General features: G+C 32.9%; 1 protein-coding gene across 5 annotated transcripts; it reads right to left on the bottom strand.

Annotated features, from left to right (window-relative positions):
- Nucleotides 1-1,410: 1,410 nt before the first annotated feature.
- LOC132600711 (protein ROLLING AND ERECT LEAF 2) lies at nt 1,411-9,792 on the bottom strand. 5 transcript variants are annotated; one of them, XM_060314044.1, is made up of 7 exons: nt 9,701-9,792; nt 6,867-7,636; nt 6,040-6,466; nt 5,507-5,578; nt 4,701-4,912; nt 3,542-3,765; nt 1,411-2,549 (listed from the first exon to the last, which is right to left on the bottom strand). In XM_060314044.1, the coding sequence occupies exons 2-7, from the start codon at nt 7,590-7,592 to the stop codon at nt 1,877-1,879; spliced, it is 2,334 nt and encodes a 777-aa protein (XP_060170027.1). In that variant the 5' UTR covers nt 7,593-7,636; nt 9,701-9,792; the 3' UTR covers nt 1,411-1,876. The 5 variants fall into 5 exon arrangements, with proteins under 5 accessions (XP_060170027.1, XP_060170023.1, XP_060170026.1 ...); XM_060314040.1 differs by lacking the exon at nt 9,701-9,792 and adding an exon at nt 9,492-9,649; XM_060314043.1 differs by lacking the exon at nt 9,701-9,792 and adding an exon at nt 9,007-9,300.
- Nucleotides 9,793-18,252: the final 8,460 nt, after the last annotated feature.

Raw genomic sequence — 18,252 nt, forward strand, 5'->3', positions numbered from 1 at the left:
TGAAGAGATGTTGAATAAAGATTGGAGATAAACGTGCAATGCACGTTCACGAGAACTAGTTTTATAAATAATTGAGTATAAGATCAATATTATATTATCGTGAATGTTGGACCGTCAAAGTCCAACATATCGACAAGATCGGAGTTTAATACCGGAAAGGAATCGCCATCACCGTGGTATACTCCGTCACTGTTAAAGTTATGGGTGACATAACGGTGAATGCTTTAACGACGAAGTCGAAGATAATTTCTAAAAATTGTAAATATAGTGTTAGGTTTTTGGACACATCTTAGTCATTTTTAATTTCATATGTAGCATATTATACGAATTATTCTTTCTATTGACAGAAGTTTGGTGTATATAATGAACTGATAAATTACGATACGGTATTTAAGCTTGTTATTTCAAGAGAATGGAATGATAGAGGAAGATGTTACTAATAAAATTAATATAAAGAGGAAAACTCCTCTTACTAAACTAATTGACATAAGTCATTTATCTTTACCACTATCTTAACTTTTAACTCTATATTACTTGCTTGAATTAACACTTCAACATTACTGTGTAAATCTTTAGCACTCAAAATTATCATCAAAACACTCTCCGGTTTGAGAATAATAAGATAGACATCCGTCAAAGCGTTTTCCAGAAGAATATTTTATGTAAAATATATTTTCAGAAACATTTTTAATTCAAAGAAAAAGACACTCTACTGAAGATTGGAATTAATAATTGCTATAGTAAATTCATAGTTTTATGCTGCATTGCTGAACCATTCTTGTTTGCATATGAAGATCCATTGATAAACAAAAAAATTAAACTGATCAAGTTTATTTTCTCATCTTACACCTATATTGACCCCATCTATCACATATTCTCTGTTATTCAATTCGTATATTCATTTCCGTTTTGCAGATGGGACAATTTGAAGAGGTCATATATGACTATTTTGATATGGCATGGAGACACTATATGCTCATGTATTCACCTATATATATATATATATATATATATATAAAAGAATTGGTGACAATGGTCAAAAACACACCTCAAGCATCACCTTTTTTCACTTTTTTTTTTAATTTTCTACCTGAACTGTCAGGTGCGAGATTTTCCTACCTAAACTATTACAAATTAGTTTGCAAAACACACCTCAACTATCAGTTGTTCCCTTTTAAAGAGGTGTGTTTTGCAAACTAGGTGGTGATAATTCAAATAAGAAAAGTGAACAACTGATAGTTGAGATGTGTTTTGCAAACTAATTAGTGATAGTTTAGGTAGGAAAGTCTCACACTTGATAATTCAGGTAGGAAACTCAAAGAAAAGGTCTTACTTGAGGTGTGTTTTTGACCCTTAAATTAAAGAATTGGAGATCTTCATAAAATAGAGAAAAACAAGGAAAACGGAAAATAAATGAAATTGTAACTGAGTTCATCAAATTAAGCCTCAAAGTAATGTACATGTTTTTTGCTATCATATAAACAGCTCCCTTTATGACTACACTCCTTCCTTTTCCCATTTGCCCATTTTCACCTCCCAATATTGCATATACAGCCACTATATAGAGCTTCTTTATTTCAAGATCAACAAAAATATATATGAAGCTCCAACAAATTATGCTCTATTTTTTACCTCCCTGTACAAATGACAGAATAAATAGTCCTTCCTTTGCTATACTCACTGTTGTTTCTTCAGTATCTTGCTGCTATTTCACATTATGCCACTTATTTTTTTGCCAGAACTATTTGCTCCGACTCTCCAAATGTTGTTGCATATGTGGCGAATCCTTCCAAAAATCTACTTTTGGAGGATCTGACGCGCATGCAGAGACAATTTTTGAAGAGTCCGAGCAACATTAGAGTCAGAACTCACCATCTTACGACTGGGAATTCATGCGGAGCGCATGACCGTGTTTGGCTTCTTGGATGGCCTTTTGGAGATTAGTAAACATTTTCAATGAAGACTCCGAGAAGTTGTTCAACTGGCCAAGAAAAAAAGCCAAGCTCGTACGAAAATTATTAAAACCGGTTATCCAATCCTCAAGAGAATCATCTCTCAGTGGGATCTTAAGACCTGGATCATCATTCGCCCCACTCTGCCAACGATTTCCGCCCTTCCCGTGGTGCTTCTCTTGTCGGGGTACGAAGTGAGAGATTTCAGCAGCCAGATCCTTCATAGCATCGGAAACTTCTTTAGTAGGTAAGGAATCGAGCATATCCAACCAGACAGAACAGGTGGTATAAATAGGCGGCCCGTGGTTTCTGAGTGGCACAGGCTGCGGCTTTCTTTTTCTCCTGGATGATTTCTCGCGGAGGTGGACGGACTTGTGAAGCCACTTATTTATAGCTTCCACGTATGCCTTCTGAGAGACGATCCACTTCATAAAACTTGATGCTAGAGAACTCAATTCATGTTCTAGATGCATGGCTATCTGTCGACGAAAATCTGATTGAATAAGGATCTTCATATTTCCGGGGGAATGAGCTATTGATATGATATGGAGCTGTCGCTTGTGACAGTCGAGCATAACTTCCCACATCTTCCTCAATCTGTTATAGGAAATAGGTTAGCACGTATGGGGAAAAAATAAGAAAAGACTTCCAACCAGTAACCTTCTAAAACATCCTCTTTCAAATGTGTACGTGTACGTGCGAGAGTGGGTTTTTATTTGAGTGCTTTTGTCTCTTAACAGAAATAGACAAAAATGGGCGAAATTGTAAAAAACTATTTATTAGCTCAACATATTAAGGTAGAGAGAAGTTGATGGAGATTCCACATATCTGTGAAGCATGAAACTATCAAAGTGCATGTTTGCTTATTCATAGAAATTTGCAATGATATAAACACATGCAAGGGGAGATGGAGTGCCTACTTCAGACAGCTAACCATTCCCCTCACACCTTTATCTCATACAGAATTTAACTATTTATATCCGGAAAACTGGAACAAGCAACACTACAATGTCTGTTTATTTCAACTTAGGGTGTGTTTGGTGTGAAGGAAAATGTTTTCCTGGAAAAAAGAAGTGGTTTGTACTTATTCTCTGGTGTTCTGGTAAGTAAGCATAAAATATTGTTCCAAAAGCATTTATATGAGCTAGGCAAACACTATGATGGATTAGGGTAGGGGGTAGGGGTGGTGAAGGTGGGGGCTATGGGGAGTGGAGGCGGGATGGTGTATGTTGGAGGGTGGGAAGTGGAATGCCATTTATGGAACTTGTTTTCCCTACTTCCACCAAGGAAGTCATTTTCCTCAATTTTAAGGAACTTGTTTTCCTAGAGAAAATGTTTTCCAAAATTTTGATTGACCAAACACAGGAAAATTAGAAAACATTTTCCTTCCTGTCAAACACACCCTTAGTCATGATGCTTGTATGCATGTGTACAGGTCAGCTAGAGTCTGTTGCAAGCGATGGCCAAACTTTTACTGCATCGAGTTACTCGTATAGAATGCATTTAAGTGAATATCCCTACAGATTTACTTCACATTCAATGCTAACAATATTCAGATGCTAAAATAATGAGTGGCATTAATGATGTACCCCTCAATCAACTCCTCCAGTTGAGGCTGAAGTTCCTTGTCTCTTATTTCCTCAATTTTCCTGGATATGTCATTAATTCTATGAATTGCAACTCCGATTCTCGAGTGAAGATCCTTCACAACAGCACGCGTCTTGTCAATCCTCTGGGGCTTCTCTACCTTAGATTCTAGTTGTCGGAGAAGCTTACGCTTAGCATCATAATGACTTCGGATCATCTCACTAGCCTGAACTCCAAAAGGTATTTACATTTAGTTGTACATCAGAAACTCACAAATACGAGAGAAACGACTAATTAGTTACAATAAGCAGCTCAAACACCATTAATATGAGGGGAAAAAACCAGCAAATGCAGTGTAATAAACTGCAGGTCTACTAATAATTTCATCAACTATTCTTAAAGAGCTAATATAAAATTCAACCAGTCACTTTAGAAAACGATAGTCTACACAAACTGCAAGATTCCATTTTAAGATCGGATACTATGCATTGTATATTAAGTATGGGATCTCAGTAAATCTTAATTGATTAATATCAAATTTACAACACTATGTATCTCGATACAATATGAGAAAGAACTCGGGCTTCCACGAGGACTATAATGAAAGCAAGTTCAAACTTCAAAAAAAGACTACGCCTTGGATTTTGAAAAAAAAAAAAAAAGGAAAGATATATGACCGTTAGTACAAAGTCTATGACAACATCTTAACAGATGAAGGTAATTTAAATGCATAACGTACTTGTTTCTTTTTCAAGAGATCAGCTAAGAATTTTGAAAGAAGAGTCGTAGTATCTTCTTACAAATTACATGCTTCGAGGGATCAAAGATTGATGCACTCTTAAGAAATTGACTTAAAGGTAACTTTGAAACTTGAATTTAGTTTCTTATTCAAAAGAAGTAAAAACATCATTAGCATCATAATTACTAGATTATTTTGGGGGAAAGGGAGAGACGAGCATTTCCACAAGGATATTCTTTTATGAGATACCTCATCAACCTTTTGCAGACAAAATATAGAAACTAATATCGAAGAGGTAAAAATTTTCATCCATAGGAATGTCATAGAACAGCAAGCCTTATGGGTTGTGTACATATAACTAATATCTTATTCATGCAGCTAGACAAATAAAGACATCGATACATATATAAGCGATATCTTGCCTTGACTTCGTCATATAGCTTCTTCTCCCATGCAAACAGCCGATCTAATGTAGAGGCATGGCTTCCTGAGACCATACAAAAGCTATCAAAGAGATTGTTGGTGACATCCTCAATATCATCTGCTGAGTGTACACCAAGCCGAGTTGGGGATGAAGCATGAGATGATGTGGTGCGATGCCATGTCAGGTACTTCACAGAATTTTGAGGAGGCTCTGAACAGAAAAATTAAGACGTGGATGATCTTCATGGAGAAAAAAACAAAAAGACAGGCAGTAGCAACTACTTGGAAGGTAAATAAGGACATCATAGAAGTAATAAACCGTGCATAAAAGTATCCAACGCGAGTGAATCAGGATTAGGTTGAAAGTATGAGTTTACTTAAGAAAATTCCTGCCGTGATGCTCGTACTTTTCCAATAAAGTCATAGGATAACTGCATTACATTAGCTTCAAGTACTTCATAAAGAAACAAAGTAGAGTAGCATATGGAAAAGATGAAGATTTTAAAACACTAATTTAGTGTTTACTTGTAGATCATTGGGAATTAGAAAACCAAGCTGAACCTAAATAATAATCTGCCCTCCTCAGGGTAAAGGAACCTTCCCATATCTTGCTTGGTTCCCCTTTCTCCGTATCATAAACTACAAAAAATCTGGACCCAAGAGTGACGCGGGGAGAAAAGAACTCAAGAATGTCTTTAACAAAATATTTACTCCGAACCACACAGGAACAGAAAAGTACTACCAACTATTAGACATGTAGAATCTGAAAATTTTACCACAGCGATCTCTACAATAAGAGGCATACCTTCAGGAATCTGGCTTGGATCGTCCCCGCAAGAGAAACAAGACTTCATTAATATTCTGGTCATTGACCCGCCTGTCACAAGTAAATCTGTCATTGATCAAATAAAAAAGCTACGCAGAAATGACTACCATGCAAAAGAGTTAAGAGCAACAGTTCACGTCCCAATACTCACTTCATTCTCTTTTCTACCCACGTATACAGTAACTTTATTATATAAGACAGACTTAAGATTCTGACTTTAACCTCCGGGTGACCGCCCTTTCTTCCCATACGTCTCGACCAGTTCAATACATAAAAATCAGAAAAGCATGCAGCATGTTAAGTAAACACGATGAACTAAGTCCAGGGGAGAGGGCAAAGATAGAAAGAACTTCTAGCTGAGTTTCCAATGTCATGCAGAAATCCATATCACCTGGCAAGAAAAAAATCTAGAAGCTAAAATAATTGGAGGTACACATGCAAACAATGCAACTATTAAGATGCACTTATGTGCATTTTCTATCCCGCATGAGAGAGAAAGAGAGATAACATACTTTCTCTCCCTGGAAAAATTGGACGGAAATGGAATTTGTTCGCCTCTAGCATGCGTGGAACTTCTCGTCCTGATTCAGATGCTTTTATGAAGAGATATTCAATATCTTTTATGCTAAAAAAGAAGTCCTTGGGCGCAATCTTATTCTCAATATCATTTTCTTTTACTGGTGTCTTCATGCCATTATTATCAGAATTCATGCCATTATTATCATCAGCAGGTCCTGTTGGTGCAGCTCGTAGTGGAGACAAATCAGGTGACTTGCTTTTCTCCCCATTTAAAAACTTGGCTTCTGACACTACATTTCTCGCAGATGTTATGTCAGGTGAACCACCATTGCTAGCATGATCGGTTGTCCGATTGACATTTTGAAAACTTCGGACCAGTGTTTCTGTGGAAGGCTCGTCGTCAAATTCATCATCTGAGACCTGTAATTAGAGGTGGCGAAATTAGCCCATGAAAAATGATCTGCCCAACCTGCCCAAGTTTGGGCTGGTCATGGACCCGCCCATTTATTAGCTCAGCCGATTTCAGCCCATCAAGACCCATGAGAAATCTTGTCGAAATAGTTTCAAAGAGTCATTTTTTTATTTGATATGTTATATATAGCCATAATAAAGAAAAAATAGTTGTATTAGGTTCTAAAAGATTATAAAAGAACAAACAAATTATTGGGCGGGTTGGGTTAAGGCCCCCTTTTTGGCCCATTTTAACCCAACCCATTTCAGCCCAAGTAACTTTTGGGGGGGTTATTGACCCGCCCATTTATTAACTCACCCCATTTTGACCCGCCCAAATTCAGCCCAACCTCCCATTTGACACCCCTACCTGTGATCCATCCCTTCCAGGTGAAGAATAATGTTCTTCTTCATCTTCTGATGCAGGAACTCTATCCTCATCTCTGTGATGTCCAGTATCATTTCGATTCTCCACCCTTCCATCTCGTGAAGTCAAATGATTATCAATATCATGGCCAAGACCGAAATAGTCCCACGGTGAAGTTTCAGTAGGGGAAGGAGGGATTTCAAAAGGTGAAGTTTCAGAAGGGAAAGGAGGGGTTTCAAAAGGTGATGCTTCAGGCCTCTCTGTGGAACGAGGCGTGGAGTTCTGAGGTGTACTTGAAGTAACTGAAACAGTAACTGGAACAGGAGGTTTTTCTTCAACCTTCCTAGAAAATGTACCTCTAAATTTCATGTGATTCACATGGTATCGGCTTGAACTTGGAGGCGAAGGAGACGGGAGGATATTCTCAGTTGCATCTACATTACGTGAGACGGATCGAGAAGAGAATGAAAATTGGGAAAGTGACTTTTCAGTTAATCCAAGAGGCTCGGGTGTTGCACTAGTCGAAGTGTAGATTGAAGATTCGATTGGAGCCTCGGGTTCAGCAAATCTCCTTAAAGCAGTTCCTGTAATTTTTAGAGACTCAATATAAGCAATATGAGTCGCTGCTAGATTACACCGGCCATCAAGAGCTTGCCTAACAAACTTCTTCCGTTCACGACAAAGCTGCAAGGCTTTATCTTCCTCTAGTTTAGAGTTTGATGCCCCCATCAAATCATTCCACGGTTGAAACTTCAAGCTTTCAAGACGCAGACCTGATTCAAAAACTTGGAAGATTATTCATTTGGAAAGAGACAATGCATGATCAACTTACATGAGGCCAAAAATAACCAAGAAATGAAAGAAGTCATAAATTAACAAGTCATAAAGATGTTTAGATACCATATTAGTTAATAAGTAACCCAACTCTCGAGACAAATCACAGCAAGGTAAATGCATTAACTGCTGACCAAGTACCTAATCTGGTTCTTCCAAATAGTATATCAAGATACATGGGAATTATGAATACAAAGGCTTGGATTTGACGTAAGTCATTGTCAAATTGGATAAGAAAAATGACTTTAATTGCAGTGCCTTTATAAACAAGATGTTTTCATAGTTTTCATTTTGAAGCTTTAATTAAAATTCTATGAATAGTCATTAATCTCCAAAAGCAAGAACAGATTACTAAAGATCCAATCTTTAAAGATTTACAGATTTATGGAACTTCGCAACTGCATAACAGAATTCAATTCAACCCCAACCAAGTACCACCAAGAACCTATCGATAAATCACAACAACAAAACATAACTTGACAATAAAATAATAACCAAAATTGGATCAGTGATCTCCACATTAAGAAACTTGACTTTCAAAGCTAGATCAGTACTTCACAACAATTGAATAGAATTCAATTCAACACCAAATCAAGAACCACAAAAACCCCACTAACCCATCTCAATAACTAAAACAGCTCAAAAGTTGAAAAGTAATTTGAAGTTATAACAATCACCCAAAAAGGAAAATATTTAAAAAAAATAAAAAAAAAACAAAAAAAAAAACACTTAAGACTTTCAAAGTAGGAGCACTACTTCACAACAATTGAATACAACCCAATTCAACCCCAAACCAAATACCCACAAAACTTGATGATTTTGAAGTAATAAAAACACCCAAAGAGGATTTTTTTTTTTTTCTAAAGGCAGTTAGGACAGTAAGCCATGGCAACAACTAAAAAAGATCAAAAATTGATGCTAAAATAACACCCAAAAAGAAAAATTAAACAAAAATTAAGAACAAGAACAATTTTTAATCACCAAAAGACCAAAAGGGGTTGTGAATCTTGAAGTTATAACAGTACCTGTATGAGTAAATAAGTCAAAAATTGGTCAAATTTTGTAAAATTCAGTGATGATAATGATCCAGTTAATAAAATAACAAGGTACAATAACAATTGAATACAATTCAATTCAACACCAAATCAAGAACCACAAAAACCCCACTAACTCATATCAACAACTAAAAAAGCTCAAAACTTTATAAGTAATTTGACACTATAAAGAACACCCAAAAAGGATTTTTTTTTTAAAAGGAAAAAATTTTAATCACCAAAAGGGGTTGTAAGTCTTGAAGTTAGAACAGTACCTGTATAAGCAAACAAGTCAAAATTGGTAAAATCTTGTAGAATTCAGTGATCTCCAAATAAAGAAAACATGACTCTCAAAGTAATATCAGTACTTCACAACAATTGAGTACAATTCAATCCAACCCCAAAATCAAAAAAACAAACCAAACAACCACTAACCAATAGCAACCAACTAAAAAAGCTCAAAACTTTATAAGTAATTTGATGCTATAAAGATTAAAGAACACCCAAAAATGAAAAAAAAAAACTTGATTTTCAAAGTAAGATCAGTACTTCACAACAATTCAATTTAACACCAAATCAAATACCACAAAAACCCCACTAAAGCCATAGCAAAAACTAAAAAAGCTCAAAACTTTACAAGTAATTTGACACTATAAAGAACACCAAAAAGGAAAATTTAATTTTAATTTTTGTTAAAGGAACAAATTTTAATCAACAAAAGGCTAAAAGGGGTTGTAAAGTCTTGAAGTTAAAACAGTACCTGTATGAGTAAACAAGTCAAAATTGGCCAAATCTTGTAAAATTCAATGATGTTGATGATCAAGTTGAAAGAATAAGAAGGGAATTTTTTTAGACACTGTGAAAAAAAGAGTAGAAGCAAAAAAAAAAAAAAAAAAAAAAACTTTAGAGATTTGTGAAGTGTGTAGGCAGTGTCAGATGTGAGAGAGAGAGAGAGAGAGAGATACATACATCCATGCAGAATAAAGAAAAGGTACTATAAACAAATATTTTTTTTCTTCTAAAAAACTGATTAATAAGCAAAAGAAAACAGACAAATTGGAGAGTGTGTGTGTGTGTGTGCGTGAAATTTGGGTGTGCTGAGCTGGGGTCTTCACCCTTTTTCAACAAATGTTCTCAAATTAAGTTAATTCTTTAACCTTCAAAATGACTCCTTTTTTAATCTTTTTTTAGTTTCTAAAGTTTTTTTTTTCTTAAATATTTTAAGCATATGAGCCCGTTTGGATTGGCTTATTAGTTGCTAATAACCTGTTTTCAGTTTTCTTGAGTATTTAGCTGGCTAGCTTAAAGTCATTTTGTGCTTACAATAAGCTTAAAAAAATAATTGGGCTCATTCAACTTAGCTTATCTAAAGTAGCGCAAAAAAATAAATTGAGCTACCCAACTTATTTTTTTTAAGCTTATAAGCTGCTTAAAATAACTCATCCAAACAGGCTTATACTTTTGGTCCTCTTGCTTAACAAGTCCAAATAGGTGAAGTCAAATATCTCCATAATAGTCTTATTTCGTGGAACTTTTTCTTCTCTATTATGATGATAAATAATTAAATAGTATTAAATATTTATAACAGTGTGTGATATATAAATTTTATTTAATTAATAAAAAAAAATCTTAATAAAAAAAGACATGAATAATAATGAAAATGGTTCTATAAAATTTTGCATAAGCAAAAGAAAACAGACAAATTGGAGTGTGTGTGTTTGTGTGTGCTGAGCTGTGATCTTCACCTTTTTTCAACAAAGGTCATTCAATTTTAAATAATTTTTTTAAAAAAAAAAAAACTTCAAAAAGAAGTCTTTTTCCTCTCCTTTTCTTAAGTAGTTTCTATTCTTAAAAAAAAAAAAAAAAAACAACAACAACAACACTTTTTCTAAAAACTTTAAGTCTATACGTACTTTTGGTCCTCTTGTTTAGCAAAGTCCAAATAAGTATAGCAAACATCTATTTATACTTTTATAGTGACAAACGGTTATATATTCATAACAGTACTTAATGTTTAGATCTTATATGTTTATTATTGATAAATTACTCGGAAAAGGTTGATTTGCGTAAATATCCTCTTTTTAAGTTATTATTTAGATTTCATTTCTATTTTTAAAAATTATTCATATGTAGCCTTTGAAAATGATAACACATTGATCTAAAAGGTTCATAAATTGCAATAGAATAAAACATATGGAAATTTTTCCAAAAGATGATAGAAGTTCATGATCGAATATACGGTGGAATGTTAAAAAATATCACGTAGGATATAAAAAAGCCCCAATTTCATCTTTTGATATTTCCCGATTTAAGTTACAAGAGTTTTTGACGTTTCAAATTCCTTATTCAAACTTATAAAATTTATTAAAGATGTGTCTCCAAGTAATTAATAGATTATTTTACTATTATTCTAAAATAAGAAGTGCATAGATATTTGAGTAGGCTTATTGTAGAGACGGAATTTTATAAAGAACGAGCCGTTATAAACTTATATGATGTTGTTATAAAAAGATAAAATATAATATAAAAATAAACTTCTAGGATTGGATCCAATTAATTGTAGAAGTAATTTTAGTCAAGTTAATCTTGAATTAGAATTTTGACCAAAAAAAAAAATCTTGAATTAGAATATCATGTAATCTGGTAAGGAAGCTAATGTAACCCCAATTTATTGCTGATAACTACAAATTAATGTCAGTAGTTATAACATTAAATCAGTGATGGAAAAAAGAATAACTTGAATTTTCCTCTTTTGTTTTTAGTACTCTTTCCCATTTATTTCATTTTGCCATTTGCTGTTATTACTAGTAGTAATGCGTTACTTGTACGCAATGGATTAGAGTAAATGATGTGTAAATTTCATTTGGCTAAAGAAAAGATTCTAAAAAGTGTGATGCTAAGAGGACAATTTTAGCAAGTTGGAGGTTATAAAAAAACATTTTAGAGGAAAAACCAAAGAGAATTGGTTAATTGTGTATTAAGTCCCGTGGAACTTCAAGAAAATCTTATTTACCCCACTCCACCAACTAGAGAATAACCGCATACGTATATATACAGTTTGAATAGAAAAAAATGTTCCGACGAAAATCCCTTATGTTATTTCACCCACGAAGAGAAGGTGGTGCTTGTAATTGCACGAGATGACTTAACTAATAAAGACCGGGGGAGATAGCAATTTTTACGACAACTAATAAAGACGGGGCGGAAGGGATAGCACTATCATTATTTTTCTTTTCAATTACTTATTTTGTATTTGATTTCTTAATGACTACCTTAACAATTCACAACTAAGAGCGATAATGATATCTTTATTAGTTCTCTCAATATATGTCTCTCTTTTCTCAAATAATAATAGATACTAAAAATGATATATTATCTAGTCCTTTACTAATAACTTCTCAAAGTGTGTGTGGTGTCAATTCTAACCTACAATGATAGGTTTAGAGAAATTTTAATCGTTTTATCTTCAAATTTACATAAGAGACACATATTATTCTCGTGTTACTTTGATCTACAATTAAAATGTTATATGGAATAGACATGTTAATAATTTCACCTTATTGCTTAAATGCGTACTTTAGTTTAAATTTCAATAATCTCATCTTTAGTAAATAAGATAGCATTGATTGTTCATCTCATGATTTTTGGGTGATTTTTGCCGTTTATAAATAAGGTATTCTTAGCCTTATAATATTATCTAATACTGCTCTTTTGATTCTATTTTATGTTATAACAAACTTTAAATTTTAAAATATGTAAACCACTACTTTTATGTTTGCGAAACTTTAGAGAATGAAAAAGGTAAAAGTTAATTTATACGAAAATAAATTTCAAAATTTAGTCAAACAATCAAATGATGATGGATTGAACACCATTATTATATGAAAGAATGTGATGTTTGTTTCATCAACTATATTTCAACTTTCAGCCTATGAATCATTATTAGCTTATCGGTCAAAACTATAATAAAAATTAATCAGAGTAAAAGACAAAACTGTAAATAGTGAAAAGTGAAAAGTCTTTATCTTTTATCCTAAAAGATAGTTGTATTATTGTTAATCCATGATTACATCATCCGAAATTGCCCTATAGCTAGTAGAGGCGGTCATGATTTGATTTAAGTCAGTTTTTCTCTAACGAAAATTAAATAAATTAAATTGATTTTTCTATCCTGGAACTAAATGAAATTGATTAAATCAATTTTTTATTGGTATCTTATCTATTATGTTGATTTTTTGGTTGTTTATTTTATTTTTTGTCGTATTTTTTCAAAATGTGACATGCATTGCTGGTTAATCCATGATTACATTATCCAAAATTGCCCTCTAGCTAGTAGGGGTGGTCATGGTTTGATTTAAGTCAGTTTTTCTCTAATGAAAATTAAATAAATTGAATTGATTTTTCTATCTTGGAACTAAATGAAATTGATTAAATCGATTTGTTATTGGTATCTTGTCTATTATGTTGATTTTTTGGTTGTTTATTTTATTTTTCGTTGTATTTTTTCAAAATGTGACATGCATTGCCAAAATTATATTTTAGTGATTACATCCCAACATAACATTACCAAAGACTATTCTCTTTAAGAAAAATTGTCATTCACCAAAATGTCTTGACGATTTTGTGAATTTTCCAGACATGCTGCTGAAATTTCCAAAAATATTAAGGATGATATTATAGTTTTTTAAGAATCTTTGAATTGAAAAGGCATGAGTTGTTGATCGATCATAGATATATTAATTGTCCGCTCTCAGATTGGAAAGTCATGGTAGGAAAGGGCAGTTGCACATTCTAAAAACCAATGTTTTTTCAGATCAACGAGACTGACGGAAAGAGAAAAAATCGTCCATTCTTGATTCTCCAGTCGTTGGTTCCACAAGAATCCCGAGTTAGAATAGGATCCTAACTCAGCACTTTTTGCATGCGATTTTGAGAAAAGTTTCTCTTTAGAAAGCATAATAATATAAAAGTTGTAAGTTATGTTAGGGGAAGTTATTGTTTATCGTTAGTGTTATGTTAGAATTAATCGGATTAATTAAGCTCAGATCAATTTACACAAGAAAAATCACTTAATTGTTTAATTATCTTACGACTAATCATAATCGGTACTATCAAATAAAATACACTCTTATTATCATAATCTTATGAATTTAAATTTAATAGTAATAATAACGGTAATAATATAATACGAAATTATAAATAAACAAAGAGCAAAGAAACTTTTTCTGCTCCTTTTTGCATGATCCATGTTAAAAGGCATACTTTTAGAACTAAAAAAGATTCAGAAAAAGTTAGAGAAAAGATTGTTGAACGACAGAGTATGTTTGTAAAAATGTATTCTTTTTGATGACTTAAAAAAAAGGAGAAGAGACTGCATGAAGTAGCTGCAGAAAGTGACTTTTATATTCTATGGTTAAACTAAAAGAATCCACTAATAGCTTAGAATGCACCGCAACTTGTCAGATTTATCAAATTTAACCCTCCTTTATTACTTTTTTATGTCAGCTTGCCTTTTTCTTTTTCATAATATACAGTAATACTAATCTCTCATGAGTCAAAAGCTTTTGAGTTTCATTTTTATATATAATTTTTTAAATACAGTGTAACAAACTTGTGGGAGAGCAATACAAGCATCGTGCAGTTAGGCGAAGCAACCTGAATGTTGTAACCTAAAGTATCACTAGCTTGGACTCTGATCAAAACAGCATGCGGCAAGTGAATTCGGTGTGAAACAACAAGAATCACCTTGGAAGGCTAAATATTTCTGGCAACTGCTGGCCAAGTAGAATCGTGAGGGAAGGGGGGAAGAACCCGTCGGATTGAAAATAGAATATCAAATAGTAAGCTCCCAAGCAGTGAAAGGGGCCCAAGCTCTGACAGCGTGCCTGTTCAAGAATTAGTTGATGATTCATCCAATACCATATTATAAGTATATTTCTAAAAAGTGTTTGTAAAAAAATTATTTTATGACATTTATAATTAGCTCAATTAAATGTATAATCCTTCATAATTAAGACAGCCTTCATATTTATAATCAGAGGCATAAATTTCAATTGTATAATAATTTTTCTTTGTATTATTTCTTCCGAAGAGAAATTAATTAATACTAAGCCAACAGTGTTAAGGACCAATAACAAAGTCCAAAGCAAGCCAAAATAAGTACCTTATGTTAATGACTAGTAGTATAAAATTTTATCATAAGATGTATTGCTCTAGAAGGTTAATTAGGAAATAAAAACCTTAATATTAAAATGTACATTATTGATGACACTCTTAAAATACAACCACACAATATAACTCCAAAAAAGAAAAAGGAATAAATCAGAATGGAAAGCTTTGCATGAATCCATGTGAATGCATAATGAGAAGTTGAGGACTCCAATGGATGTTTCCACCCTTTTTTTGGTCATTGGGATGTGCTGTCAATGGCATAAAATAACTTTATTAAGACACCATTGTGTACTGATGAATATGTTTATATAAAATCAATAAATATTATGATTATATTATAATTAATTAATATATATTCACATCGTAATTTATCACTCAACCCTAGTATATTAGAGCCCGTTTGGATTGACTTATAAGTTGGTCAAACCAGTTTATAAGTTATTTTTAACTTATTTGAGTGTTTGACAAAATAGAAAACAACTTAAATTAAGTTAAAAAGTGCTTAAAATAAGCCAAAACGGTCAACCACAACTTATTTTTTTGGGCTTAAAAGCCATTTTAGTTTGACCAATAACTTTACCTTTTTATCCCTTATATTTTTTGTTAATTCCAATATTACCATTACTTCTAAAAACTCTTTAAATACTTTTATCCATTTATTTATAAAATAACTTTCAGCACTTATGCTTAAAAGTCACTTTTTTTTAGCTAATTCAAACGGGCTCAAAATCTTTTGGGTTCTTTAAGCTCTATTTGTTTAGAAAATAGAGACGATAACATAGACTTTTTCCAATTTCAATAGCATACCCACTTCCACTCTCCGCAAGCTTGCTTCTTCTTCGAAATCTCAAATGATTTGAATTGGTTGGATTAGCATTAAAAAAAAATCATCTTTTAGAGAAAGATTAACTGTTTTTGAACAAACATATTAGAAGAGATCTTTATATATTAATGGAGGTTAGCAAGAAATAATTTTCTACCAGATGTGAATGGGAGGGAAGAAATGGGGAAATTTCAGAAAAGGACAAAAATACCCTTATATTGATATTTGCTGGCCTTAAATAGTAAGGGTACTTAGGGAAACAAAAACTGAGTGCATTGCTAATCTATAACCTTCATGTTCATAGTTAATTAATATATATTAACACCTTAATTTATCACCAGTTCTGTTTTAGAAATGCGATTATAAATTGTATTTTAGAAATTCGATTTAAGTGAATGCTATTTTTTTTGAACCGTTTGCTGCCTCAGTTAACTTAGAAGACATATAAATCGCATTTCACATATGATTCTTTTTATATTTTTTAAATTCTCACAACAAATGCACAACATTAAATTTACCAGCAAAACTTGCAACATTAGTTTGCTTCAAAAAAATTAGAGATTAAAGCTCAGGTTTGCACATAGATTTTGCGAAATTAGTTATTTGTGTTATTAGTTTATTACATATGACCTTAGTTTCAAATGGAGTTTTAATTAGTTCAAATTTATATAGTATTAAACCCAAATATCGTTTGGAGGGTGAGAAACGACCACGATAACTTAATTATTGAAATTGGGCAATTCACACGTTTTTTTTAATATTTAATTCGCACGCCCCTATATTTAGGTGGTCTTTAATTTTTGCTCTTCGGCACTTTAGGTAGTGAAAAAGTGATAAAAAATATTCTTGATATTCTGAGTTCGAACCCTAGCAAAGTAAAAAAAAAAAAAAAACTACTATAAACAATTTTGCAAGGCAAAATTTGTCCTACTTAATTATGCCGGAAAAGGCATAGTTTCTACTATAAACTTATGTCTGATAACTTAATTTCTACATAACTATGCCGAACAAGGCATAATTTCTACATAACTTTGTCCGAATAAGCATAGTTTATATAAAACCTTGCCTTGTGATTTTTTTTTATTCTGCTAGGGTTCGAACCCAGAATCTCTAGTTTCGTAGACCAGCGAATAAGAATACTATGACACACAAATTTTCATTAAATGAAAAGTAGAAGCAAAAATTAAAGACCACCCCAAATAAGGGCATCATATGGACTGGTCTGGTCTTTAATTTTTGCCCCTCAAATCGCTGGTCTTTAATTTTTTCCTTTCGCTTAGAATACCTTGAGGTTCTGGTTCGAACCCCGGCTCAGGCATAAAAACAAATCGCAAGGTAAGGCTTTTGAAAAAGTCTGCCTTATGTGACATAGGTTGCCTTAAGACATAACTAAAGTTCTGCCGGATCTAGCAGAGGTTGCCTTATAAGACAGACTTTTAGCTATGCCAAGGCAACCTATGTTGCATAAGACAGACTTTTCCCAAAGCCTTGCCTTGTGATTTTTATTTTTTTTTGTCTGAGCGGGAGTTCGAACTCAGAATCTCAGGGTATTTTCGGCTACTTTTTTAGCTGAAGGGAAAAAATTAAAGACCACCCAAAAAGAAGGACAATCCGCGCAAAAAAATGTGAAAAATTGAACTATTGAACTTCTATTGGGCTTTATATACCAAAAGGAGAGATGAATAATATAAGTATTTTAGACAAATATTTATTTAAGTAATTGCTTCTCATTTGATGTGATACTTCTAGTTTCTTAATGTCAATCAACATCTAATGTTGACGATAGTATATCATTTTCAACTTCTTTTTATGTATTATTAAAAAAATGAAAGAGAAGATCAATAAATTATGAACTGTGGGGCTTCATATGAATATTGTTCATGGGTCGATTTTAATTGTGGAGCTCAATTAATGTGCCAATAAGGGGGTAGCCATAATACCGATCCAATCGAAAATTTCGATTTATCCTATCTGTTTGTGATTTATAGTTAATTTTTAAACACCTGATGTTCCTTTCAACAATCGGTTTTAATGATAGGATTTTTTAGTGCCAGCATTGAAAATTTGACTTCATTAAGGAAATAGTGTAAAATAATTGCATCGTCAAAGCAAAATTCTAGTGGATCGCCAGAATTTTTTATTTGATATTTGGAGAGACTTGAACAAGTTATGGTGCTAAAATCCTGATGAGTTGCTAGGATTTCAGTCACAAGACTTGCTTTAACAATACGTTATGGTAATCGTCAGGATTTGTGTCCAAAATCACAACGAAACGTCAGGATCTTTTCGGCATTTATGGCTAAAAATCCTGCGATTCGTCACCATAACTTGCTATATGAAAAGTTTCATCAACACATTTTTTTGCTTCAAATTGTTCTAAATCAACTCCAAGTTAGTATACTGCCTTGTAATACCAGTCCCAACAATTTTCAATTATTAGATTCAATTAAAGTATTCAAAACTCAATAGGCTCACCATGTCTTCTTCTATAAACAAGCTCAATACTCAACATTGGTGTCGCTCAAGT

This window comes from Lycium barbarum, chromosome 6, assembly GCF_019175385.1.
Source record: "Lycium barbarum isolate Lr01 chromosome 6, ASM1917538v2, whole genome shotgun sequence".
Classification (NCBI taxonomy): domain Eukaryota; kingdom Viridiplantae; phylum Streptophyta; class Magnoliopsida; order Solanales; family Solanaceae; genus Lycium; species Lycium barbarum.